Source organism: Musca domestica, unplaced genomic scaffold (assembly GCF_030504385.1).
Source record: "Musca domestica strain aabys unplaced genomic scaffold, Musca_domestica.polishedcontigs.V.1.1 22, whole genome shotgun sequence".
NCBI lineage: Eukaryota > Metazoa > Arthropoda > Insecta > Diptera > Muscidae > Musca > Musca domestica.
In genome coordinates this window covers 374542-401371 of record NW_026712262.1, presented here as the reverse complement: position 1 = coordinate 401371, position 26830 = coordinate 374542, and the positions used below count along the sequence as shown (strand labels likewise).

The window sequence follows — 26830 nt, the reverse complement described above, 5'->3', positions numbered from 1 at the left end:
TTTTCCTAATTTATTTGTAGTAAAAAATTGTTTACAAATAAATATACCTTTCAACACATCGAATTTTTTTCCAACCTACCTTGGTTTTTTTCATAAATAAAATTTTCAAAATATATATTTTTTTAACATTTAAAAGTTAGCAATCATTTTTCCTATCGATTTAACGCTTTATTTGCTGCAACCTATCGATTATCCCCGATAACAGTGGATATGGCAACGCCAAGCCATCTGTTATCAGTTTTTGGTGTATTTGCTTTTGTCGCCACATTCTAAACATTTCACAATTTTCTTTTGAACTTACTTCGCTTCGCCCCCTAAAGACTAAAATTGACGGCGTTCATTGCAACGTTTCAACGGCTCATCATTCTAGCCGGATGATTTTTTGTTGTTTTGTTTTGTAAACGTTTCGGTCGGTGGTGAGAAAGTTAGCGGATTTTATGGAAATATAGATTGCCATCCCATAGAAATGGCCGATGACGATGATTCGGGCGTTCATCGCCTCGAAGGAACCAGTGGCAGTGAAGTGCGTGGCGGATTGATAATTAAAAAGGCAAAGACCGATGATGGCAACAAGTTCAAAGTTCCGAAACCCTCAATTTTGGGATTGGATAAATTGGCGGCACAAAAACGCAAAGAACGTGAGGAAAATGACCGTCTTATTTCGTTTAGAGACAACGAACATGATGACGATGATGATAGGCAAAGTGGAAGCAAGACTCCATCGACGGCCGCAAATCTCAGTGAGTTTGCCTTCAAGAAACCGGATACAATGAGTTTCCAAAAGATCAGTCGCCAGTTGAGGGCTCACAAGGATGAAACCCCTTCGCATACGGGTGGTGTATCCGAAGAGGCCAGAGAACGTTTGAGAGAGCACATCAAGAGAGATCGCAGCAAAGGCGGTGTACATTATTCCACTAAAAGTTATGAGGACCGTGATGAGGATAAAGATCGCAGTAGATCATCATCGTCGTCGTCATCATCTTCTTCAAGAGACAGGGATCGAGATCGGGAACGTCATAGAGATAGAGACCGAAGTCGTGATAAACGTCGTGATCGAGATAGAAGTAGGGAGCGTAATAGAGATCGTGACCATCGTAGAGACCGTGATCGTGATCGGGATCGCAGCGAACGGGACTCAACTCGTAGTGTAAGTACGCCACGATTTCGGGACGAGCCTAAAACTCCGTCTGGTGTCTCAGTATCGGGTAGTGCATGGGACGATGATGATCCAGCCGAACGTTCGTCGCGAAAATCGTCTTGGGATTTCCCAACACCAAAATCTTATGCCAGCTCTGAGAAGGGTGATTGGTCTGAACGTAGTTCCAGCAGTGGTTTTGGTTCCATGTCAGGCTCGCGTAGCCGTTCTCGTCGTGATAGAGAAGACGACACACCTCGTCCTACTCCAGCCCATAAGTACAACCAATGGGCTAATGATCGAAAACGTTCCGGGGCAACTCCATCAACGGGACGCAGCAATCGCCAACCTTGGGGCGAAAGTGAGGAAGATCGAGATATGTGGGAGGAGGAACAAAGACGTTTGGACCGAGAATGGTACAACATAGATGAGGGTTACGATGACGAGCACAACCCCTTCGGCAATGCCAATGCCGATTATTTCAAGAAACGCGAAGAAATGCTGGAGCAGAAACGCACCAAGCGTATCAGTGCCCAACAGAGACAAAACAACAAAGACAATGAATTGTGGGAGCGGAATCGTATGTTGACCTCTGGTGTGGTCATGTCCATCAATGTCAACGATGATTTCGACGAGGAAGCCCTGGAACGTGTCCACCTCCTGGTCCACCACATTATTCCACCTTTCCTGGATGGACGTATTGTTTTCACCAAACAACCGGAACCTGTCATACCCGTTAAGGATCCTACCTCAGATATGGCTTTGTTGGCCCGCAAGGGTAGTGCATTGGTACGAGTCTACCGGGAGCAAAAGGAACGGAAAAAAGCCCAAAAGAAACATTGGGAATTGGGTGGCACAAAGCTGGGCAATATCATGGGCATCGAGAAGAAAGTCGACGAAGAGGATGCCAAATATGACAAAGATTCCGACACTGCCGATTATCGTAAGGATCAGAAATTTGCCGATCATATGCGTGATCAAGATAGTTCGGCGGGATCAAGTGATTTTTCGCGTAAGAAATCAATATTCGAGCAAAGGCGATTCCTGCCCGTCTTTGCTGCCCGCCAGGAGCTGTTGAATATTATACGCGAAAATTCGGTGATCATTATTGTGGGTGAAACGGGTAGTGGCAAAACGACTCAGTTGACACAGTATCTTCATGAGGATGGTTATAGTAATTTCGGTATGATTGGATGTACCCAGCCACGTCGTGTTGCTGCCATGTCGGTGGCAAAACGTGTTTCCGATGAAATGGGTACCAAGTTGGGTAAGTCCGTGTAGTATAAATGCATACGGAGTTTTGTAATAATATTGTCTTTTTGTTTTCTCAGGGGAAGAAGTTGGCTATGCCATACGTTTCGAGGACTGCACATCGGAGAAAACTGTCATTAAATACATGACAGATGGTATTCTGCTGCGTGAAAGTTTACGTGATCCAGATTTGGATGGTTATTCGGCAATTATTATGGATGAAGCCCATGAACGTTCATTGTCTACAGATGTGCTGTTCGGTTTGCTGCGTGAGGTAAGTTTTTTTTTAGTCTTTCGTATTTTATGAATATCAAATTGGGAATATAACTATAGGATGTAATCGAAATGTAACAACTACTTCCAGAAAAGTCCATTATAAGAAACAATACTTGCTTACTTTCTTGATAGAATTTTCAATCAGATGTTGCTTTATACCGTTTTATATTATTATTCGACTCCGATCTAATTAATTAAGGAACTCAGAATCTCTTTATTTGCTAAGCGGGATTGATCGATTGATTTGTTTTGTCGTGTTTAAATATTTATCGAACTCTATAGTATGATTACAGTTGATCGGACATAGTATTCCTACTGAATTCAAATAGCATATACGCCAAATTGATCCAAATACAACTGTTTAACCCGACAAAAAGCTCTAATGTAAAAATACTACTGGGTAGGCCGTACGCAATCGATCTAACTTTTAATCTATTTCGTTTCTCATAGTATACCATTGACGGCCGTCTTGCAAAAGGGAATATCTTGAGGGTTTGTAGGACATGAATTCTCTTGACTATTGGCATATATTGCAACTAAGTCCTTCACTGACTCTACTGCTTTCTTAATAACAGCTTTTATGTGGTTATGACTGGAGTTTCTCAATATAATACTTCACCACAAGCCTTCATTCTATTTGAGCCTTATAAATAGTAATACCGCTAAGGGGAGGTCAACCAAAAAAATGTATCCACGTCTGTTTTTTGAAAGTGAAAATAGAGGAAAATAGAGATGGTATATACCATTTGATACAGTCAAAACGTGCCTAGTAGAAATAACAGATTTAGACTCTAGTTCTCTTTGGACCAAATCCGTTTCAGCACATTTGGAGTCGATCTAGCGATGTCCGTCCGTCTGACTGGTGCGAACGATAACTCTCGAAGGGAGTATCCGATTTTGTCCAAACTTGGTACATCGTAATATTTTGGTCAAACTAAAATCGATCTCGGAGATGGGCAATATCGGTCCACTCCTTCTGGTATCTCCCCCACAAAAAGTCGAGATTTTCATAAAATATATTTTCTGCACAGAAACGATAAACCCATTTTGCTCCAACTTAATATTTGCGTCAATGCTAGGTCAGGTTCGAAAGTGGACAATATCGGTTCACTCCATCAAGTACCTCCCCCACAATGGGTCAACGATTTGAATAATTACAACTCTTATAAAATGTGATGTGTTGATGTGTGAAGAGTGCGATTGTCTTCAAATTTCACAGATCCCAATAATTTTATTAACCCATGGTCTGGTGCCTAGATGGAATACATCGGTCCACTCCTTTTGGTAGAATCGGAATTTTCAAAAAAAAAAAAAAAAAAAAAAAAAAAGACTGCACAGAAAGAGATGCAATGCATTTGCGCCTGTTTTAAGTCAGGTACAAAAAAGGTCGAAATTTTGAACCCTTCAGCTCATAAAACGCAAAATTAATATCCAATTCCATTTAGAGTTGGCACATCTGAATATTTCTATCAACACAGAATCTTTTATAATAACGGTAAAGATCGGACCATTCCTTTTGGCACCTCCCTCACAAAGGGTAAAGGTTTTGAATAACCAAAACGTTTATAAAATCCGCAATAAGCATCAGGTTATTTTAATATTTCACACATCCCATTATTTCCACTAACGAAATTAACATCCGATTCCATTCAGACTTGGTACAACACAAGATCTGTTATGAAGATGCCATCTGCCCCACATAGGGTTCAAGATTTTGAAAAATAAAACGCTCAAAGAAAGCCAAATAAGCATTCAATACTCTTTCAATTTCACATTTTTTTTTGTTAACACCAGATCTGTTGTGAAGATGATATATGTCTGCGAACCCCTTCTGGTATCTCACTCATAACTTGCGAAACAAGTCAGCGATTTTTAACAACTTGCTATATCTAAATAATTCTCTCAACTAGAAACCTGAGATAAATATGGAATTTATGATTTCGTGTCATTTTGTCAACTATATCTGGTACGTCACGCACATTTTACTATTTTCTAAAAATTATGACATATTTCATATAAAGTCAAATTCCAAACCAGGCTCGTTGCAATATTTATATCATATTTATTTAGGTCCGATACGAAATCGACAATGTTGGCCCATTCCTTCGGAACTCAGAAATATCCTTGCCAAATCGAGATCGGGTTTAGATATATCTTTATATCATATCTTTAGTCGATTTCAATTTTATCAAATGGGCAATATAAGCCCGAATTGAAAGAATTTTGGCACATACGAACGAATTGAGGCTGGAAAAAGTGCATAAAATTTGGTAAAAATAGGTTCAGATATCATCCGATTTTATATTTTAGTCTCTCACAGCCGTAAAATGCTTTCTACAGCAACGATATTTGATCCCAGCTATCAGATACAGCATAGAAATACCTCTGCTAAATGTTATAGAGATCGGTCCAGTTTGGATATAGCTCTCATATGTATCTCTATTGTGCTAAAAAATATTCTGTGTATGCGCCCAATAGATATTCAGAAGCGGCCTTAAGGCTCAGGGCGACGGACGAGTGCATAAGCAAAGGCCACGCTACATACCATCAAAAAAATTTACAGGTAACAAGGGAGAATCAATAGAAAACTTTGTATCGAACCAGATATCTGAAACAATTGTAGCTGTCTCTCGTGAAACATTCATCCCTACCAGAGATTCATGAATTTTCGTATTACTACCGCAAATGCCGACTGGAAACTGTTGTTATACAGACGGCTCAGTGCTAGTGGAAAAAGCGGAACTGGGACTCTTTATTGAAGAACCAAATACCATAATCTCTTTCCGCTTGCTCCACCACAATACGATCCTTCAAGCGGAGGTCCTGGCGATTCGGTATTTTGATGAATTTAGAAACATTTTTCAATAAAATTGTCTGTCCACAAAAGGAGTTCATTCTGAGTACTTTACCCCCTGGAAGAGTATTGTTTATATAGGTCGACGATATCGTATATGCCTCACATAACGGTACTTCCCTATATTCGATATTTTGATCATCTTAGCTACATTTTTCAATGAAATTGTCTAAAAATCCATACTAGAACTTCTTTTTAAGCACTTTAAGAGAAATTTCTATATAGGGCCACGATAGGGTATAGCCCAAATACAACGGTACCGCCCGATATTCAATATTTTGACAATTTTAGGGACATTATTCACCTGGGTTGTTTCAAATTTCGTATTTAGAATTTGTAATGGAGATAATAATGAGATAACAAAAAGTGCAACGAAGTCAAACGCCATTTTTTTAAATTTTATTGAAAGAAGGCGCTTGCTTCATTCCAAATTACTCCAGACACATGAGTCCAACGGATTGGTATCCGGAGATTTTGGTGGCCATTGTGCTCTGGAAATGGAGCGAGGAACCTCATTTTGTAACCATTCTTGGTTGGCGCGTGCTGAGTGCGATGGTGCCAAAATGTTTGCGTCCCAAGGCTTTAATACACCCTCCAGAATAGTTTCGCGATAATATTCGGCATTTATTCTATTCGAAGCAACTCTTAAGCTCTTTTGAGTCTATTTTCTTTTAGTTGCGGTGTAAGTTCTTGCACTTTTTGGAATTTCAATGGCTTTACCCCGAGCTCATTTTTAAATATTTGCCGAGCCGATTCACGAGCCATTTTTCGGCCACTGCGACGCGGGCCATTTTTCGGCCACATTTAAATGCTGGAGTGCTTTAACGATAGCCACTGTGGTTTTCCAGCCAAATATAAAGAAATTACATTATCAGGCTTGAATTCCATCACGAATAAATTTCTTTCTGGAAAATTCTCACCAAAATGCTTTTGTGCGTTTGTAAACAAAATAATTAGCTGTTACTGTAGGACGAGCGGTTTAGAAATGACAGCAGTCTGAAGTTTGTTGCAGTTTTTTCACACCACCCTGTATAGGCTCGAAATAACGGTATCTCCCTATATTCGGTATTTTGGCGATTCTAGCTACATTATTCACCGGATTTTTTTTTCAAGTTTTGTATTTGAATATTTAATGACTTATGACAAAAGTTGCCTATGAAGGCCCACGTCTTCATATAGACCCCAATATAACGGCTATATTCGGTATTATTAATATTTCAACAGCATTTTTAAAGGATTTTATTTTTTAAAATTTCAAAATTCGTTCCAATTTGGCGAAGGGTATTCATTTTCAATAACAATTCAAATTTTAGTATAAACCCCATCTTGCTCCAATGAGAAATGTTTGGACATCAGTAAACATATTTCAGTAGAAAACTGCAATTCTGGAATACGATCCAATTTAAAAAAAAAATCATAAGTTTAGTTTTCCCGTAGTGGGGATATAAAATAATGCACATATTTTTTATTATTTTTCTTAACTTGTTTCTTTTATTGTTTTGAGTTTAGAAAATATATTTCTTCTTAACTAACCTCACTTATTGAGGATATTTTAATAATTCATTACTTTGTAGCTCCTCCTTGTATTTTGACTTAAACACTAGTAATAATAATAGATCTTTATAAAGGAGTAATAACAGTAACAAGCTCTTAAAAATATATATCTCTTTTTGCAATTTTTCTTTTAAAGTTAAATTATATAATAATAAAAAAAAATAATAAAAATAAATAAGTCTTTTCTCCATTCGTTCCTTTTCGTTTTCCGTTTTCATATAAATATATATGTGTGTATATAGAAAACAATATTAATAGTAATAATAATAGTAAAATAGTTGACAATTTATAATAGAGCACATTGTGGTTGTTTGTAATAAATGTCTCAATATAAAGTTGTTATTTTTTTCTTTAAAAAGTGGGGGGTAGTTTTATGAAAACAGTGTAAATCATGTATCCCCGAAAAACTTAAAGAAAACCCAAGTTTTCTCTAACATGTAGTTGTATGAATTCTGGGGAATTTTTACGTATAAATGAGTAGAATCATTTTTTTTAAATTATTTTGTGAAGAGTCGGGTTGGTTTGGCTAGTTTAGGCTGTGCTTTTCTTGAGTTTGAGGACTAGAACATTTTCGTTTTTATTTTTTTACATTTTTTTCTAATACTTTCATTATTCAAATTGGCAAGTAAACATTTACTAATACTTGGTATACTCTGAGTTGTTGTTTTTTTCTGCCATAATTTAAATAATTTCTAGCCAAGGCCTTAAATGGTTGTTGGTTATCTTATCATTAGAAAAAGTGTACCTCCCCAAAAAAATAAATTACCATTCATTCAATCACGTATTGAGGTATTACTTTGTGGGGGGTTTCTTTTTAAAAATATTAATTTTTTTTCGATTATCACAAATATTTGTTTTGTTTCTGTTTTAAGTGTTCTAACCCTCATTACATACCAAAACTTTTGGTGATTGATAATAACAATAATTATAATAATAATAATAGTATTTATAAAATAATCCATTCTTTGGTTGCAAATTCCAAAAATAAAGAATGTTCACAGTTTTTTTTTTTGTTTTGTTTTTTGAGGCAACAAAATTCGCATTCACTTCGCCGCCTTACTTTGAGGTGGAATATGATTTTTTGTTCATCAGCAACAGCATGCCGGCATTCATGCCAACACTGCCCCATTTAACACATTCCGACATCTGAAATAGATTTTGGAAACCAAAATATTATTACCAAATTTGTAAAAGTACTTGACAGTGTGTGTGCGAACATTACCTGACGTTTTCGTACATCCTGCTGACGACTGCCATAGCGACACCAATAAACAAAATGCTGATTATTATTCCACAGGCTTTGTTTCGCTTTGCGTGCAAAGGATATCTGGAAGATGGCAAAGAAAATATATTAACGATTAAAACAAAATTAACGATTAAAAAAAGTGGTGTTTTGGAAAATAAAAAACAAGATAGAGAGGGATTGGTAAAACATCGAGACCATATAGCACTAATAGACATTTGTAGCACTCCCAAAATATGCTTAAGCCTATGACAGAAAAATGCCTATGCAGGTCCAGGTCTTTGCATAGGCCCCATATATAAGTATCTCCCCATATTCGGTTTTTTACACATTTTACACATTGGTTTTAGACACATTTTTTGATGGAATTGAATGAAATTCTACGCAAGGAGTTCTTCATGACTACTTTATCCCCTCAAAAAGAATTGTTTATATAGGTCCACGATATCGTATATCCCCTATATAACAGTGCCTCCCAATATTCGGTAGTTTGATGATTTTAGCTACATTTATCAATGAAATTGTGTAAAAATCCATTGTGGAAGTTGTTTTTAAGCACTTTACCCCCTGGAATAGAAATGTCTATATAGATCCACGATATCGTATAGTCCCCATATAACGGTACCTCCCTATTTTCGGCATTTTGATGATTTCAGCGACATTATTCATCGGAGTTGTTTCAAATTTGGTATTTGATACTACAGCCTATGACAAAAAATTACATATGCATGCCGACGCCTTCGTATAGCCTTCATATAACGATACCTTCCAATATTCGGTATTTTGATGATTTTAGCGACAATATTCACCGGAAATGTTTCAAATTTGGCATTTGAAGTTTGTATTTGATACTACAGCCTAAGACAGAAAATTGTCCGTGCAGGTCCACGTCTTCGTATAGCCCCCATATAACGGCACCACCCGATATCCGATATTTTGGCGATTTTAGGGACATTATTCACTGGAAATATTTTTGAAATTTGGTATTTGAAATTTTATTGGATATTACAGCCTAAGACAGAAAATTATCTGTGCAGGCCCATGTCTTCGTATAACCTCCATATAACGCTACCTTCCGATATTCGGTATTTTGATGATTTTGGCTACATTATTCGCCGGAATTGTTTCTAATGTGTTATTTGAAGTTCCAATAGTTACTACAGCCTATGACAAAAAAATTGTCTGTGCAGGTCCACGTCTTCGTATAGGCCCTATATACCGATACCTCCCAAAATTCGATTTTTGATGATTTTAGCGACATTATTCGCCGGAGTTGTTGATTCAAATTTCGTATTTAGAGTTAGTTGATGGTAACTACAGTCTATGACAGAATATTGTATATGCAGGTCTTCGTATAGCCCACATAAAACGGTACCCCCAATATTCGATATTCTGGCGGTTTTTTGGCACATTATTCACCGAAGTTGTTTCAAATTTCGTATTTAGAGTTCGTAATGAGAACTACAGTCTATGACAGAAAATTGTCTATGAAGGTTCAGGTCTTCGTATAGGCTCCAAATATCAGTACCTCCCTATATTCGGTATTTTGATGATTTTAGCGACAATACTCACAGGAAGTGTTTTAAATTTCGTATTTGAATATTGTAATGGCTAATGACAAAAGTCACCTATGCGGGTTCACGTCTTCGTATAGACCCCAATATAAAGGCTATATTCGGAATTTTCAGAATTTTTAATGAATTTTATATATATATTTTTTTTGAGAATTTTCTAATTCGTCGCAAATGGTGGAGGGTATTAAAAGTCCGGTCCGGCCGATCTTACGGCTTTTTTACTTGTTTTTCTTGCCACAACTCTTCGACCTTATTATGATCACGAAGAATGACGTTAATTGATATTATATCAGACTGGGCAATAGTTAAATCATTTAGACATGAAGTCAGATTATGGTCCGATTAGTTAATGTTCCACAAAGCTAATTTGAGGAACTTTTTCTAAATTGACATAAACGTGATCAGTAGAGGTATTACTAAGCTTTCTGATAACCAACGTATGACATTTTTCCAGTATGGTATCTATTAAATGACTTTGACTCATGACTCTGTAATTAATCAATTTGAAGAGAACAATCACTTCTGTACCTCTTTAATTATTTGTATCTTTGTACTACCAATCGTTCTTGTGTGGGCCAAATTTAATTCTGTATTTTTATTAATGTAATGTTAACTCACTTGATTTCTTATATCCTTCTCGTTGTGCGGTGCCTTTTCCTTGTCGGCAAAATTATTAATACGTAATTCCCAGCCATTGGTCCAAACATCCTCCAGGGACATTTTCAACATTTTAAATGTACCATTTTCACGTATTTTCACAGAAAATATTTCAATTGTATCGGGTTTTGTTTTATTGTCTGGAAGAAGAAAATAAGATTGGGTTCTTTAAATAACTTGGCAAAAAACTAAACAAAATTTAAAACACATGTAGTTTTGAAAGCTTTGAATTTTCCTTTTCAGGTATTGTGGAAACTTTGAGTATATTTTATAAGCTTCTTTCCCCATCTACAGGTGGCTGATAAATTTTGATCGTTTGTGTTTTACAAAAATTAAGAGAACATACGAATTTGAGGAGCAGGATCTTGTCTGATATAAAATTTCGAAAATTTAAAACAAAAGTAGTTTTTAATGTTCAGTACAATCTAAGCAATATTTTAGTATCACCGGTAATATTTTTTAATGTGGTCACGTTCCCTAGCCCTAGAATTGAAAGAAACTCGACAAATGTTTGATGGTTTGAGTTTTACAAAAATAAGAATAACCTAGGAAATTAAGCGGAAATATCTTCACAGATATGAAACTTCTATCGATTACTTTTTCCAAAATCAGGGCGTTACCGGAAAACATGGAATTGACAACTTTCATAAAAACTGAAATTGCTACTTTAAATTCAAGCATTTGTGGGTCTCTTTTTTATACCCTCAGCCATATGGCTAGAGAGGCCAAAACGTGCCTCATCGAAATAACGGTACCAAATCCGTTCCAGGACATTTTGAGACGATCTAGCGATGTCCGTCCGAAGAAGGATAATCTGATATTGCTCTATCTTTGCAAATCCTAATATTCGCATGAGTTCTAGGTCAGGTGCGAAAATGGAATAATAATTTCGCTTCACTCCATCAAGTACCTCCCCCACAAAGGGTCAACATTTTAAATATTCATGAAGCTCATAAAACACAAAATTAACATCCGATTCCATTTAGACCAGCGGTGCTCAAAACCGTGTTCTAGAACATGAAGAGAAAAAGAGATAATTTAAGAGAAAATTAAAATTCTGTTTTTCTTTATACTTTACGGTTCTATTTAATTGTTTTTAAACACGAATGTTTGCCAAAATAATTTATAAAGCAAATGGATAAAAAATATTTGTATAAATAATGACTTAACACGATTTTGTTCTTGATTTAAATAAGCAAAGATAAATTTGACTGAAAAGAGATATTTCTTCTTGAGCACCGCTGATTTAGACTTGTCACATCTCAATATTTCTATTAACACGAGAGCTCTTATAAAGAAGGTAAAAATCGGACCATTCCTTCTGGTACCTTTCACACATAGGGTCAAAGTTTTGAATAACCAAAACTATTATAAAATCGAAAATAAGTATCCGATTCTCTTTATATTCCGCACATCCTATTATATCTACTAACACCAGATCTGCTGTGAAGATTGGTATCTGGTATCTCCCCCACAAAGGGTCAACATATTGAATATTCATGAAGGTCATAAAACGTGAAAATAACATCCAATTTCATTCAGACTTGGTACACTTCATTATTTCCATTAACACAAGATATGTTATAAAGATGGTAGAGAGCGGATCATTTCTTCTGGTACATTCCCCCCAAAGGGTGAAAGTTTGAAATAACCAAACCGATTAAATCTGAAATAAGCATTCGGTTATCTTCATATTTCACATATTCCATTATTTCTACTAACAGGAGATCTGCTGTGAAGATGGGATATATCGGTCAACTCCTTCTGGTGGCTCCCCTATAAAGGGTCATAATTTTGAATATCCATGAAGGTCATAAAACGCGAAATGTACATTTAGACTTGGTACATATCAGTATATCAATGAACAGAAGCTATGTTACAATGATTAGAGGGATCGGACCATTTCTTCTGGTACCTCTTGCACAAAGGGTTAAAATTTTGAGTATCCACGAAGCCCATAAAACACGAAATTAATAACCGATTCCATTCAGACTTGGCACATCTCAATATTTCCATCAATACAAGATCTGTTATAAAGATGTCAGATATCGGACCATTTCTTCTGGTATTGGATATAAATGTTCGATTTTTTCGTAATTTTGTCCATGCCAATATTTTTATCTGTATTAGATGAAGTAAGAAAATGGAATACTTCGATCGTCTATTTCTGAGTCCTCATGCACATTTTAACATTTTCTAAAAATTTTCACATATCTCATATAAAGTAAAGGAAGTAGTCAATGTAGTCCAAACCAGGTTCGTTGCAATATTTATATCATATTTTTTAGTTCCGACACGAAATGGCCAATATTGGCCCATTCCTTCGGAATCTACCCCATAGGGAGTCAACAATTTGAATATTCATAACAAAAGTCAAAACATATTTAAATAATCGAACATTGGCTGAGGGTATAGGTCTGTCGTCAAAAACGACTGATACTTTTTAACTTGTTCTAAAATACAGCCGTAATCGGAAAAAATGGAATCGACAACTTTCATAAAAACTGCAGTTGTTGTTTTAAATTTAAGCATTTGTAGAGATTGACCTGTTATAGATCTCTTATTTATCTTTTACATTCAGAATTTGTCGAGAGATGTCATTGTTTCTTTAAATTTTAGAGTTGGGGAACCTGACCACTTACTTTCAGATACTACAGATGGACAAGTTTTTTCCAGATATAACCTAATCACAGTCACACAATTATTCAGATCTATTCTTATATTTTGTAAAGAAGAGATTTTCCCAGCGCAAAATTATGTACAGAATTCATTCTCTTTTTTCCAAAATCAAATTCATTAGCGGGAAGCAAGTTTTTTTCTTCTTATATACCACCTTGAAAATAATTCACGTATCAAGAGGATTCCTGGAAAGTTTTTAGTTTTTTTTTTTTTTTAACAAAATTTGTTTGTTTTTCAAAAAACACTTTCATCTTGGAATTGACAACCTCCATCAAAACCGAAAATTGTTACTTTAAATTTAAGCATTTAAGATACGCATAGTTGCTTGGCGCTATTTTGATTTAAATTAGAAAATCATCCTCTCTTCTCTTCCATCTCCATTTCAAACAGAGACGATTTTAAAAATTCCAAACTGAGATTATCTTGTTGTGTTTGTTGTCTGGTGTAATTTAAATCTTGTCAACCTGTTGTTTATTTAGTTGTCTGCTTTTTTTCGGTTTTTTTCTATACCCAATTATATCATCCTCAAAGTAAATAAAAAAATTCGCATTTTAACAACAGAAAATTCTCGTCATTTGCTTAATTTAAGCATGTTCTGATTCTCTAGCTGCTGGATGACAGTTATTGTTTTGCTCTACAAATTATGCCAGAGATTGAGTGATAGGTTAGTGTTGACAATTACAATCTGAATTCATGTCGTAATTTAGCAACATTTACATGGTTGTAATAATTAACTCGGCTGACCCGCAAATTGTTGCACAATGGGAGAGTTAAAAATGGGGAAAGAGAAGTATATTTTCTGTAGATCAATAAAATATGCTGATCTTTTCAGATGTAGCTCAGACAAGCCTGGGAGTATATCCTCACTTTATGTCTCCTTGATCTAAACCCTTTTGAGTTTTGTAGAATAGTTTAACCCACTTAGATTTGAAGAGAGCATAATTTCGAATCTAATAACTGCTTGAGATAGAAAATGAAGTGGAGGAACTAAGGGTCTTAAGAATTAGTGGTCTTATCATCAATTCCATCAATAGTTGTATTTTCACATTTATGGAGGTCTTCTAAATATGGTGTCACTTGAAGAATTTCTTCAGCGATAAGTGGTATTTCATAATTTTAGACCGACACGACGTACTCCATAGTCACGTGGCTAAAACTCGAAATTATTACGCCGTAATAAAATGTTCCTCTTCTTCTTCTTGTTCTCATAAAGTGCAATAATGGAATGGCGGCAGAAAATAATCACTTCTTTTTCTTATAAAAACAACAGATCGTCTTGTAATCGATAATAGAGAATATGTATGTCGATAAAGACTTGTCGACACAAACGCGATAATGTGTAATTGTTTATGAAGGAACAATAAATTAACTGCAACCCAAAAAGAGAGACAAGGAAAAACGGCAAAGAGCCACAATAACACTTGGAGGCATAATTGGAGATCATGGAATTGGAAGGTTGAATTTTGTAAATTGTCTTTATGTGATGGCCTAGAAAATGCTCCTTCTCTTCTCAACTCCTATGGATAGCGATGTACCCAAAAATGTATTACGAATTTAATTCGAGGTTGGGCAATTAACAAATTATCTTTTCCCTGAACAAAAATAACAGAAAAAATTAGAATTTCCCAAGCGCCCTGTCCTCTGGACTTCTTGTGCCGGCGATAAATATAATAGAAGTTTCCAAACATCTTAGAAGAGAAATCTACTGGGAGTTTCTCCAAGAAAAACCAATTTATTGTTGTTTTAAGAAATAATGAGAATGACTGGACTAGAGAATGAACTGTGTACATAATTTTCGGTGCAGTTGAAGCGCTGGGAAAATCTCTTATTTACGAAATCTAAGAATAGATCTGAATAAATGTGTGGCTGCGATTTGGTTAAGTAACATTAGTTTTTGCAGGAAAATATTTTTTAAATAAAAACTAGAATTTAATCTATACCCGAACGAAGCGAAAAAATTCGAATTAAATCAAGTTCGTCAGTCATGCACTAATTATAAACCTATAAGTAATAGCACAAAAAAGAGTCCCTAAATAATGCGAAGGGAACAAATTGACACTTTTTTGTTCCCAAGTAAACGAAAGTTGCGAAAAATATCAAATAAAAAAGAATCTAAGTTCGGGTCGAATTTTTTATACCTTCACCATTGGAAAGGAACTTGCAAATCTTCAAAAAAATCGTCGATAAATACCGAATATCCGGGGGGGTGTTACTGTTATTTGAGGGCTATAAGAAGACATGATATTACCTTCTACGAACTTCAAATACGAAATTTAATTTAATTCTGGTTAAAAATTCTGGAATAAAATCATTAAAATACCGAATATCGGGGGGTCCGTTATATGGGGTGGAAGGATATAGCCCATCTTTGAACTTACAGACAAAAGACTGATCTGTGCAAAATTTTAGTTTCCTAACTAAAATCGTTTTTACCCTATCGTGGGGAATCTACCCTCAGTCATATGGCTAGAGAGGGTATATCATTTGATACGGCCAAAACGTGCCTCATCGAAATAACGGTTTTAGACCCTAGGTCTCTTTGGACCTAATCCATTTCAGGACATTTAAAGTCGATTTAGCGATGTCCGTCCGTCCGTCTGTCTGTCTGTTTGGCTGGTGCTCATGATAACCCTCGAAGGGAGTATCCGATTTGATTCAAACTTGATACATCGTAATATTATCGTCAAACTTAAATCGAGTTCGGTGATGGACAATATCGGCGCGCTCTTTCTGGTACCTCCCCCACAAAATGTCAACATTTTCAAAGAAAATATTTCACTGCACAGAAAGAGAAAATATTATTCGATTTTGCTGCAACTTTGCAATTCCTAACATTTGCCTTAGTGCTAGGTTAGGTGCGGAAACTGATAATATCACAATATTTTTATTAACCCAAGGTCTGGTGGGAAGATGGAATATACAGATCCACTCCTTGTGGTTCCTCTCCCACAGAGGGTCAGCATTTTGAATATCTATGAAGCTCATAAGAAGCGAAATAAACATCCGATTCCATTCAGACTTGGCACAGTTCAATACTTCTATCAAAATCTGTTATAAAGACGGTAGAGATCGGACCATTTCTTCTGGTACCTCCCCCACAAAAGGTCAAAGTTTTGAATCACCAAAACGATCATAAAATCCAAAATCGGCATTTTGTTCCCTTCAAATTTCACACATGGCATTATTTTTACTAACAAAAGATCTGTTTTGAAGATGGGATATATCGGTCCACTCCTTCTAGTACCTCCCCTACAAATGGTCAAAATTTTGAATATCTATGGGGCTCATAAGAAGCGAAATTAACGTCCGATCCAATTCAGACTTAGCACATCTCAATATTTTTATCAACACAAGATTTTATCAACACAAGGTGATACAGTTCGGACCATTTCTTCTGGTACCTCCCCCATATAGGGTTCAAGATTTTTGAAAAAAGCGTTCATAAAGCGCGTAATAAGCATCCAACATTCTTCAAATTTCACGCATCCAAATATTTTTGCTAACACAAGATCTGTTGTGAAGATGATATATATCTGGGAACCCCTTCTGTTACCTCACCCACAAAGGATCACAATTTCCAATACTTATATCTGTCATAACTTGCGAAACAAGACGGCGATTCTTTACAAGTTGCTTTATCTAAATATTTATCTTAGCTAGAAATCTGATATGAATATGGAGTTTATGGAAATTATTCATAAAATTTGATATAAATGTTCGATTTCCTTTAAATTTTGCACATACCAATATTTGTGTCTGTATATATAATATATATAAATTATAAAAATGGAATACTTCGTTCCGCTATATCTGTTACCTCACACATATTTCTACAATTTCCAAAAATGTGCACACATCTCATATAGGAGTATAGGAAATAGTCGATATAGTCCAAAACTGGCACGTTGTAATGTTTATATCAGTCTTAGGTCAGATACGACTGCTTCGAAACCTCCACCATAAAGGCTCAGCCGTATGAATAATCATATCTCAAGGCTGGGGATAAAACCGACTGATACTATTTTACTTGTGTTTTTTTTCTTAATTTTTCCTCGACAAATTGGACATTGTCCCAATGTAGTTCGAATTATTTCCAAATAATTATTCTTCTGAGAGTAATTACAAAATCCAATTACAATATAACGAAATGACAAGAAACTTTGAGGTATTTTCACGTGTTTGACAAAGAGTTGAATTGGACCTCTTCATGAGGAGTAATTACTATAAGCAGAACTAATGGGCATTTATTTTTAAATCAATTTCTCCACACCATTTACTAACAAAAATCACGGACGGGGAAACAATTATTCAAAAACCCTACAATTATGGGTGGAAAGTAATCCGACACTTTCAGTTCACCATGAGTAGAAAGACCTTGAACAAAAGAAAACTGAAAGTCCATACTGCAATAGAAAATGTTAGTAGCTGGTAGTGGCGCCCAATATAAAGAAATATTTCAACACTATAAGACGCTACCAAAGTACATTCATGGGTACGTCATGCTGACATACATATCTACATATGTTTGTTATTGAACTAAATTACTAATCATATGGTGTGACGAATTCATGATAAAAAAGAAATACCAAGGGGACAGGTAAAACTTGAAAATACCTTAGTCCCCCAAAAAAAGTTAATAATAATCGCTGTTATAACAAAATTTATTGACCAACGATTTAACAAGACATCCAGATTATTCCAGAGTCAATAAATTTTTGTATTAAAACAACAAACAATATTCTGTGGTAATTAATAATCGATAACAATATATAGGGTAACTCATGGATTGTATTTTCAATTTAGGGTGGGGGGCTTGTTTTGTGAAGCATTAAGTCAACTGAAATTGGGGATAACTTTGCTGTTTGTTTTTGTAAATAAAAGAAAAATGCAGAATTTGAAGACAATAAAATGTCAAAAAATGTTTTAGTTTAAAATAAAGTGGATAAATTGGGAAGGCTTTTCTTTGGAAGGCACTCCACATTCTTGGCCTATAAAAAAGTATCAAGTCCTCGCATGACATATTTTCTGACATATCATAAATGAATACCGTGCCGCACTTAAATCCTACCGTCGTTTCCCCTTAAAATTTTACATTAATATGCCTAGCCATGATGCCAAGCTGCTTATGTACCCTCTCTTTAAGTTCTTCTTCGACAGATCCGGATCCATTGTCATACTTCATCTAATACAGACAAAAATATTAATATGTTCAAAATTTGAAGGAAATCGAACATTTATAACCAATTTTATGCGGAATCATAAATTCCATATTCATCCAGGTATCCGGTTGAGATATATATTTAGCTATAGCAAGTTGTAAAGAATCGCCGACTTGTTTCGCAAGTTATAACAGATAAAAGTATTGAAAATTGTGACCCTTTGTGGGTGAGGTGCCAGAAGTGGTTGGCAGATATATATCATCTTCACAACAGATCCTGCGTTAGCAAAAATATTTGGATGTGTGAAATTTGAAGAGAGTTGGATGTTTATTTCGCTTTCTTTGAGCGTTTTGTTTTTTAAAATCTTGAAACCTATGTGGGGCAGGTAGCAAAAGAAATTTTCCGATCTCTACCATCTTTATAATAGATCTTGTGTTGATGGATACTTTGAGATGTAACAAGTCTGAATGAAATCGGAGGTTAATTTCGTGTTTTATAAACTTTATGAATATTCAAAATTTGGACCCGACGTGGGGGAGGTACCGCAAGAAATGGTCCCATCTTAACAACAGAGTTTGTGTTGATGGAAATATTGAGATGTACCAAGTCTGTTTGGAATCGGATGTTAATTTTCTCGTTTTATGAGCTTCATGGATATTCAAGGTGTTGGCCCCTTTGTGGGGGAGGCACCAGAAGGAGTGTGCCGATATAGTCCATCTTCACATCAGACCTTGGGTTGATAAAAAAAATTGTGATGTGTGAAATACGAAGAGAACCGGATGCTTATTTCGGATTTTATGATTGATTTGGTTATTCAAAACTTTGACCCTTTGTGGGGGAGGTACCAGAAGGCAAGGTCCGAATTCTTTATAGAAATATTGAGTTGGTAGAAATATTGAGATGTGCCAAGTCTGAATAGAATCGGCAGTTAATTTCCCATTTTATGAGCTTCATGAATATTCAAAATTATGAGCCTTTTTGGGAGAGGTACCTGGAGGAGTGGACCGATATATTCCATCTTCACAGTTGACCTTGTGTTGGTAGAAATAATATTATGTGTGTAATTGGAAGAAAACCGGATACTTATTTCGGATTTTATATTCGGTTTGGCCATTCAAAACTTTGACCCTTTGGAAAGGAATTTTCCGATCTCTACCATCTTTATAACAGATCTTGTGTTGATGGAAATATTGAGATATGCCAAGTCTGAATGGAATCGGATGTTAATTTCGTGTTTTTGAGCTTCATCGATACTAAAAAATTTGACCCTTTGTGGGGGAGGTACCAGAAGGAGTGGACCGATATACCCCATATTCACACCATACCTTGGGTTAACAAAAATATTGTGATGTGTGTAATTTGAAGAGAGACGGATACTTATTTCGTATTTTATGATCGTTTTGGTTGTTCAAAACATTGGCCCCTTTGTGGGGGAGGTACCAGAAGAAATGGTCAAATCTGTAGCATCTTTATAACAGATCTTGTGTTGAAGAAAATATTGAGATGCACCAAGTTTGAATGGAATCCGATGTTATTTTCGTGTTTTATGAGCTACATGAATATTCAAAATGTTGACCCTTTGTGATGTGTGTAATTTGAAAACAATCGGACTCTTACATCACATTTTATAAGAGTTATAATTATTCAAAATGTTGATCCTTTTTGGGGGAGGTACGTGATAGAGTGGACCGATATTGTCCATTTTCGCATCTGACCTAGCACTGATGCAAATATTAAGATTTGCAAAGTTTGAGGAAAATCGGATTATTGTTTCTCTTTCTGTGCAAAAAATTATTTTCTTTAAAAATTTTGACATTTTGTGTGGGAGATGCCAGAAGGAGTGCACCGATATTGCCTATCTCCGAACTTGATTTAAGTTTTATAATAATATTACGATGTACCGAGTTTGGATTAAATCGGATACTCCCTTTGGGAGTTATCGCGTGCACCAGTCAGACGGTCATCTCTAGATCGACTCCAAATGTCCTGAAACGGATTTGGTCCAAGCAGGGTTTTGGCCGTATCAAATGATGTATACCCTCTCTAGCAATATGGCTAAGGTTAAAATAAAACACGACTTATGTAGTTTTTAACTAAGAGCAAATCTTATTTCTCTTACAAATCATAAACATTGCTCGTAGTTTCTCTCTCTTAAAGAGAGTAAAAATCAAAACAATAACAACGTCGTAATAACAGAAATATAAACAAAACAAATATTGCCCGCATGCATGCCATCCACGAAGCCAGTCTGGCAAACGCCTTTACCTCTCCTTTGACGTTTCATTTACTTTCTATGCAAGAAAGACAACAAAAACAATCAAACCGTAAATTCAACAACAACATTATTGAGACAGTCGTATTGTGGGCATTCAGTGAATAAGTTGAGTGGAGTAGAGTGGTAAATGCTGAAGAAATATAATTCTTGGTTTGTTTTAGAACTTTCCAGATTGAGTGGCGCGCACACTCTTCGTTTGGCAATTGTTTTGGACGCATTTCGGTTTGCTCATTACCTTTCAACCCGACCACTTCACACACAGCGCGTACACATCATTTTATACCATTTTAAATACAACTAAATTCGCAAATTGTGGGTTTTTCAATGAGTCTGATTTGTTTTGTCTCTTTTTGCCCATAAACGAAAACAGCGCATTATCTGAGGGGCTGCTCCAGGCTAAAGAGTGACTTGTTAAAGCTTTAGAAAAAAACTGTGCAAAAAATTATTTGAAGACTTAACATATGGTATGTGCGAACTATATGTGTATGTATATACACCATTTTTATATGTGGGCATTAATAAAAGGTATTGTGTGGATGGATATCATCTACCCTTCTGGCTGAGTCGTATGTAAATATTTTTTTCATTTCTCTTTTTAGAACATTTCCGAAACTGGGGGAGAGGTACAAAGTTCAGCATTATGTGTGTTTTAAATTTTAAAACGTAGTTAGCCGGTGATCGATGTGAAGGGGTTTGGCAGTTAAAAAAAGATATCTGAGGATGGTTTCAACCTCCGCTCAGATCGATAAATCAGTCATAAGAATGGCATGTTTCATTCTACGCTGGATGTTATCAGACTTATTATTATTATTATTTATTTTTTTTTTTTTTGGATTGTACAACGAATAAATAAACAATCCGGAAACTGCATGGGCCAAACTAATCAAATGTAGTGCAGACGTAATTGAAGTCCTAGACAGGCAAACAAGAACCTTAAAAATGCTGAAAGGATAAAAATGCCAGGTATGGGATGAGTGACGAATGAATTCTTGAACAATACTTTGCTGGAATTTCTATAGGAATATAATCCTCAACTATGGCATATCTTTGCTAAAGTATCAAGTATCAGTTCCCTGGTTTTCGAAACACGATTTAATTTTATTTAATGTGCAGTAGCTCCAAGCGAAACTCGTACACTTAGCAAGCAATTTTCTTCCATGCAATATATGATTGTTATCAAATTCACTACCAGAAGAATCCTATATTTTTTATTAGTGTATGGGATACCAGAACTAGCCTAGAACAAAAGTTTATTGTTTTCTATTTATTTAAAAACGTTTATTCTAAAACTTACCAAATTTCTAAGCAAAAAGCTAAACTCGTACAGCTTACATTTATTTTGAACTGCGCCCAACTTCACGCGATTCTTGAAATATGTATTTATGGAAGTCCCTAAAAGCTAATTTATCACAAATTTTCAACGTGTTGTGTAATTTACTGACGTAAATATTAAAAAAAAAAATAAAAATGGGAAGACAGCGAGAACAAACCACTGTTGAAGTGAGAAATTTAGTAATTAAACATTACAAAAACCATAAATTGCTAAGTGAGATATCTGAGGTCTGATAATAGAAGCCGATCTACAGTTCAGTACATCATAAAACGGTTCAAAACAGATGGATGTGTAGAAAATAAGTCAAAAAATGGCAAATAATAAAATATTTACCTTGGGTGATGAGAAGTATATTTTACGGCAGATCCAAAATGATCAATTTTTGAGTGCATCGAAGCTCGAAAATTGCTGAAAAGGATTTGGAAAATGTATGTTGCCCTCAAACAGTAAGAAATATATTGCATAAGTCGAATTACAATGGAAGAAGAGCTAGATATAAACCTCTAATCAGCAAGCGAAATCAAGAAGAAAGATTGCGATTTGCCAAGGAGCACATGTCAAAAGATTTTTCATTTTGGAAGAATGTGCTGTTCACGGACGAGTGCAAATACAACCTTTTTGCTTCAGATGGCAGACCTTATGTATGGAGAAAGGTAAATGAAGCGCTCCTTTCCAAAAATATGAAGCCTACACTGAAGCATGGTGGTGTCAGTCAGTAATGGTATGGGGTTCATTTTCAGCCTCTGGACCTGGTGTATTGCATTTTATTGAGGGTATTATGGATCAGACTATGTATCTTAACAATTTTAAGAAAGTTTGCCACTCTGTGAGGAAAAGCACGGCTTTGGCGAAGATTAATATTTTTATCAGGACAATGATTCGAAACACAAGGCTTTTAAAGTGCGGTCATGGATACACTAGTAAAGAGTCCATGCAGAAACCCCATAGAGAATTTATGGAGCTATTTCGATGGAAAAATCAGCCAACATACCATATCTTGCAAAGAAGATTTGAAGAAAGCTTTGTTGGAAGAATGTTAAAAAATTGAACCTCGCTTTAGCGAAAAACTTGTTAAAAGTATGCCAAATAGGCTACTAATGGTAAAAAATATGAATGTACAAAATATGAATGTCTAGAAATAGTTTTAATTATACAAAGTGTACGAGTTTGGCTTTGGCATTGAAAAATGATCTCTTTAAATATTTATTTCTTTTTTCCTATAAATGATTAAAAATGTTTTTTTTTTTGCTTTTTCAAATGAACGAAAAAAATCCGTAAATTTTGTTTTTGGAAGTTATAAGAAAAATAAAAATGTGTCTTTAGCTGTACGAGTTTCTCTTGGAGCTACTGTAGATCTCAGTCAGTTTACTCAGGAATCTCAATATCTAAAGCAATGACTGTTGAAAAAGGAGTGTCACAAGGGTCTAACATGGGTCCACTAATTTTCTCTTCATACGCGAACGACCTTTCAGAAAAAAAAATTTCTTTATCTGTACGACTTTCGCTGGAGCTATTGTAGATCTCAGTCAGTTTACTCAGGAACCTCGATATCTAAAGCAATGACTGTTAAAAAAAGAGTCCCACAAGGGTCTATCCTAGTACTCTAGTCCAGTACTTTTCTCTTTATACGTGAACGACCTTCCTGATCAACCACCACACAGTTAAGCACAGAGTCAACTAACGTAGATTTTTTGTCTTTGCTTCAAAAATGTTCACATCAATTTAATTAATAATGCTTTCGAAGTGGATTGGACCCATTTCACCTCACAATTCTTCAGCGTCAGCCAATCAAAAAAAGTCCATTATTATTAAAAATGCATTTGCAAATTGAATATTTATCATTCGATTGATTTTTGATTATCGATCAAGTCAAATTTAGCACTCAAATTTTATTTTGTTTACTTAATTTTAGTGTCACTGAAAAAAAAAAATGAAAACAAAACAAACGTCGAAATGTCGAACTTTATGGCCAAGTAAATATTTGCTAATCAAACTCAAGTGAGCTACAAAACTCGTGACGATTTATTGTCTCTCAAATGTTCGTCAAAATCGAATGAGCAAAAAGACAAAGTTTTATAAAATGAAATTTTAATTAAGAGGTCTTAAGACTCCCCACCGAATGTGCAGTAATATGGGAAGACATTTTTCACATTGTGATAAATTTATGAACCTTAGTGAACAGGTTTTTATTATAACTTCATTACGAATTACACAAACGATCTAAAGACCATTTATCTGGTTTGTAAAGTAGCCCCTGTGAAATCTTGGAGAGCTCCTAACAATGCCCAGTGGTGGGACGTAGTTGGTATTTTCCTAGAGGAAATTAGATTGTTTATTAACAATTTCCGGAATAAATGTACTCGAGGCATAAAAACCCCTGTTGGTATAGTTTTTAATCAAACGCATGGCATATTCTGCGATTTGGGTAACTTTAGATATTTCGTAAACAAACTGATTTGAGTAACGCTTATTATGGTACCGAAGATTTTTTCCGCACACAGAGACGAAGTATTTTTCTTTCCGATATTTCAATTTTTTTTTCATTACCATTAGAGAAATTGGGAACCATTTGGGTAATGCGTACACCAATACAGGCATAATGTTAGTTTTGTAAAGGATTAACTTTGTTTTGTCCGGGAATGGCTTAATTTTTACCAGGGAGGTGCTAAAAAATCTGATGGAGAAACGTTATTGGTATTTTCCCAATTGAAATTAAATTGTTTATTAACAATTTCCTGAATAAATGAATTTGAATGCATAAATCTCCTGTGGCATAGTTTTTAATCAAACGCTGCGATTTGGGGTAGTTTTAGATACTTCGTAGACATACTGATTTGAGTAACGCTTATTATGGTACCGAAGATTTTTTCCCAACACAGAGACGAAGTATTTTTCTTTTCGATATTTCAATTTTTTTCATTACCATTAGAGAAATTGGGAACCATATGGGCAATGCGAACACCAATACAGGCATAATGCTAGTTTTGTAAAGGATTAACTTTGTTTTTTCCGGCTTCTTTTTGTCAATTCTTCCAAAGGTTTTTTTTTTTAAATCAGGATCAGAATCATTTATTTCATATTTTACTCAACGTTTCATTGGCATAATTTTTTTCGGCTGCACCAGAAAGAATTTCAGAAAAGAAATTCTTTTCCCAACCAGTTTGTGTAGATTCCCCATTCCACACTTCCCCCAACACTTACCTTTTGTGGTTTTGCATAAAACAATACCGAACCATGTTGGTATCGGTGTATCATTTTTATCTTGCAATTCCAAATCATCTTCATCGAAGTCATCGTCGTCATCGGCAATGGCATAATCACTGCTGTAATCCGATGACGAGACACTTGTTGTGAAAATTCTTTGCGAATCATTATGACAGTTTGTTGTTGCGACACTGTTGCATTTGCCGCTCAGATCTTCAATGCCACCACAATTGCCATTAGAAATTGTGGTCTGATGGTGGTGTCCTGTCGTTGTTTTATTGCTTAAACTGAGCAAACGTTGACGTCGCTGTTGTTGTTGGGCCAATTTGCGTGCCACCGCAGCACTGCTGCGCAACTCCACAATGAAGCCACACTCCACAACGGCACAAAATATGCGCTGCTCCTCGCGTGTAAACCATTTAGATTCACGTAATTTTTGTACAGCCACCGAGCTGCCGAATGTGGTTTGGGTAGGTGTTTTATTAAATGATATTAAGCCCCGGAAACCAGCCAGTCCAGCTGGACTATTGGCTCCACCACCGCCGCCGCCTCCGCCACCACCATCACCATTCGTTGGCTGATGGTTTTGCAGAGGCCACCATTTGAGGGAGTTGACAAAGCTATTGGAACGATTTATTTTAACAGGAGTTGTGGCTGTCATTGTAACTGTGGGCGCCGTGATTGCAGTTGGATTAAATGTTTCGGATTTCTTAAATATTTATAATCTTTAAAGTTGTTTTTTTTATTTTAGTCTTTTAATTTATTGTTGACTTTCACTCGCTTGGCTTTTGTTATCTGCAAATTTACTTTTTGGCAATTGCTGCACCCCAATTCACTTTTTGCGTGCAAAAATAAACTTGCTTGTTTTTTTATTTTTAAATGTTTTAATAAATGCACTTTTTTGTTGTCTATTCACAGCAAAAAATAAAAAAGGAAAAAATATATTTTTTCTTTATTTTAACAAATCCGTTAGCACAAAATGTTTGTAGCGCTGTATTTTTCAATTCAACAGTCTTCTTTGCTATCGCTTATTATTTGTCTGTTTTTTTTTTTTTTTTGTTATTTTTACGGCAAAAATATTCAGATTTTACTGCAGTCTTTCCGCTTTTCGATTTTCAGTTCCTCACTGTAAGAGATGCACAAGATAAATACCGAATATGTCTGGCAATTGGGTTTATTTATTAAAGCCGGTTTGAAATATTTGTTGTTCAGTGGTGTCTCCCTCTCTCTATTTTCCATTTGCTGTCTCTCACTCTCCTTTTAGATGTTGTTCTCGGTATGTTGTTGATGATATCAGGGGTGCTCAAAACCGTGTTCTAGAACATGAAGAGAAAAAAGAGATAATTTAAGAGGAAATTAAAATTCTGTTTTTCTTTATATTGTACTGTTCTATTTAATTGTTTTTAAACACGAATGTTTGCCAAAATAGTTTATAAAGCAAATGGATAAAAAATATTTGTATAAATAATGACTTAACACTGTTTTGTTCTTGATTTAAATAAGCAAAGAGAAATTTGACTGAAAAGAGATATTTCTTCTTGAGCACCCCTGATGATATGAAATGGTTTTTGTTGTTTTGTTTTGCCTTGCATTTACTGATTAATAACAGTGCCACTCTCCTGTGCCCCCTCACTGT

General features: G+C 35.4%; 2 protein-coding genes and 1 long non-coding RNA gene across 3 annotated transcripts in view; 2 read left to right on the top strand and 1 right to left on the bottom strand.

Annotated features, from left to right (window-relative positions):
* The first annotated feature begins 349 nt into the window (after positions 1–349).
* Positions 350–26830, top strand: part of LOC101895296 (pre-mRNA-splicing factor ATP-dependent RNA helicase PRP16) — a 90810-nt gene continuing 64329 nt past the window's right edge. Inside the window, exons 1-2 of the mRNA XM_005178187.4 lie at positions 350–2402; positions 2467–2660. Of these exons, the coding sequence (XP_005178244.1) occupies positions 467–2402; positions 2467–2660 (2130 nt within the window). The 5' untranslated portion in view covers positions 350–466. The remainder of the gene's footprint in view (positions 2403–2466; positions 2661–26830) is intronic.
* Positions 7645–26370, bottom strand: LOC101895125 (uncharacterized). The gene is made up of 4 exons (XM_005178186.4): positions 25192–26370; positions 10506–10684; positions 8293–8397; positions 7645–8216 (listed from the first exon to the last, which is right to left on the bottom strand). The coding sequence occupies exons 1-4, from the start codon at positions 25853–25855 to the stop codon at positions 8127–8129; spliced, it is 1038 nt and encodes a 345-aa protein (XP_005178243.1). The 5' UTR covers positions 25856–26370; the 3' UTR covers positions 7645–8126.
* LOC131802658 (uncharacterized) lies at positions 19278–22279 on the top strand. Its single transcript, XR_009342321.1, has 3 exons — positions 19278–20762; positions 20819–21182; positions 21257–22279. It is a non-coding gene; the product is annotated as an uncharacterized LOC131802658 (long non-coding RNA).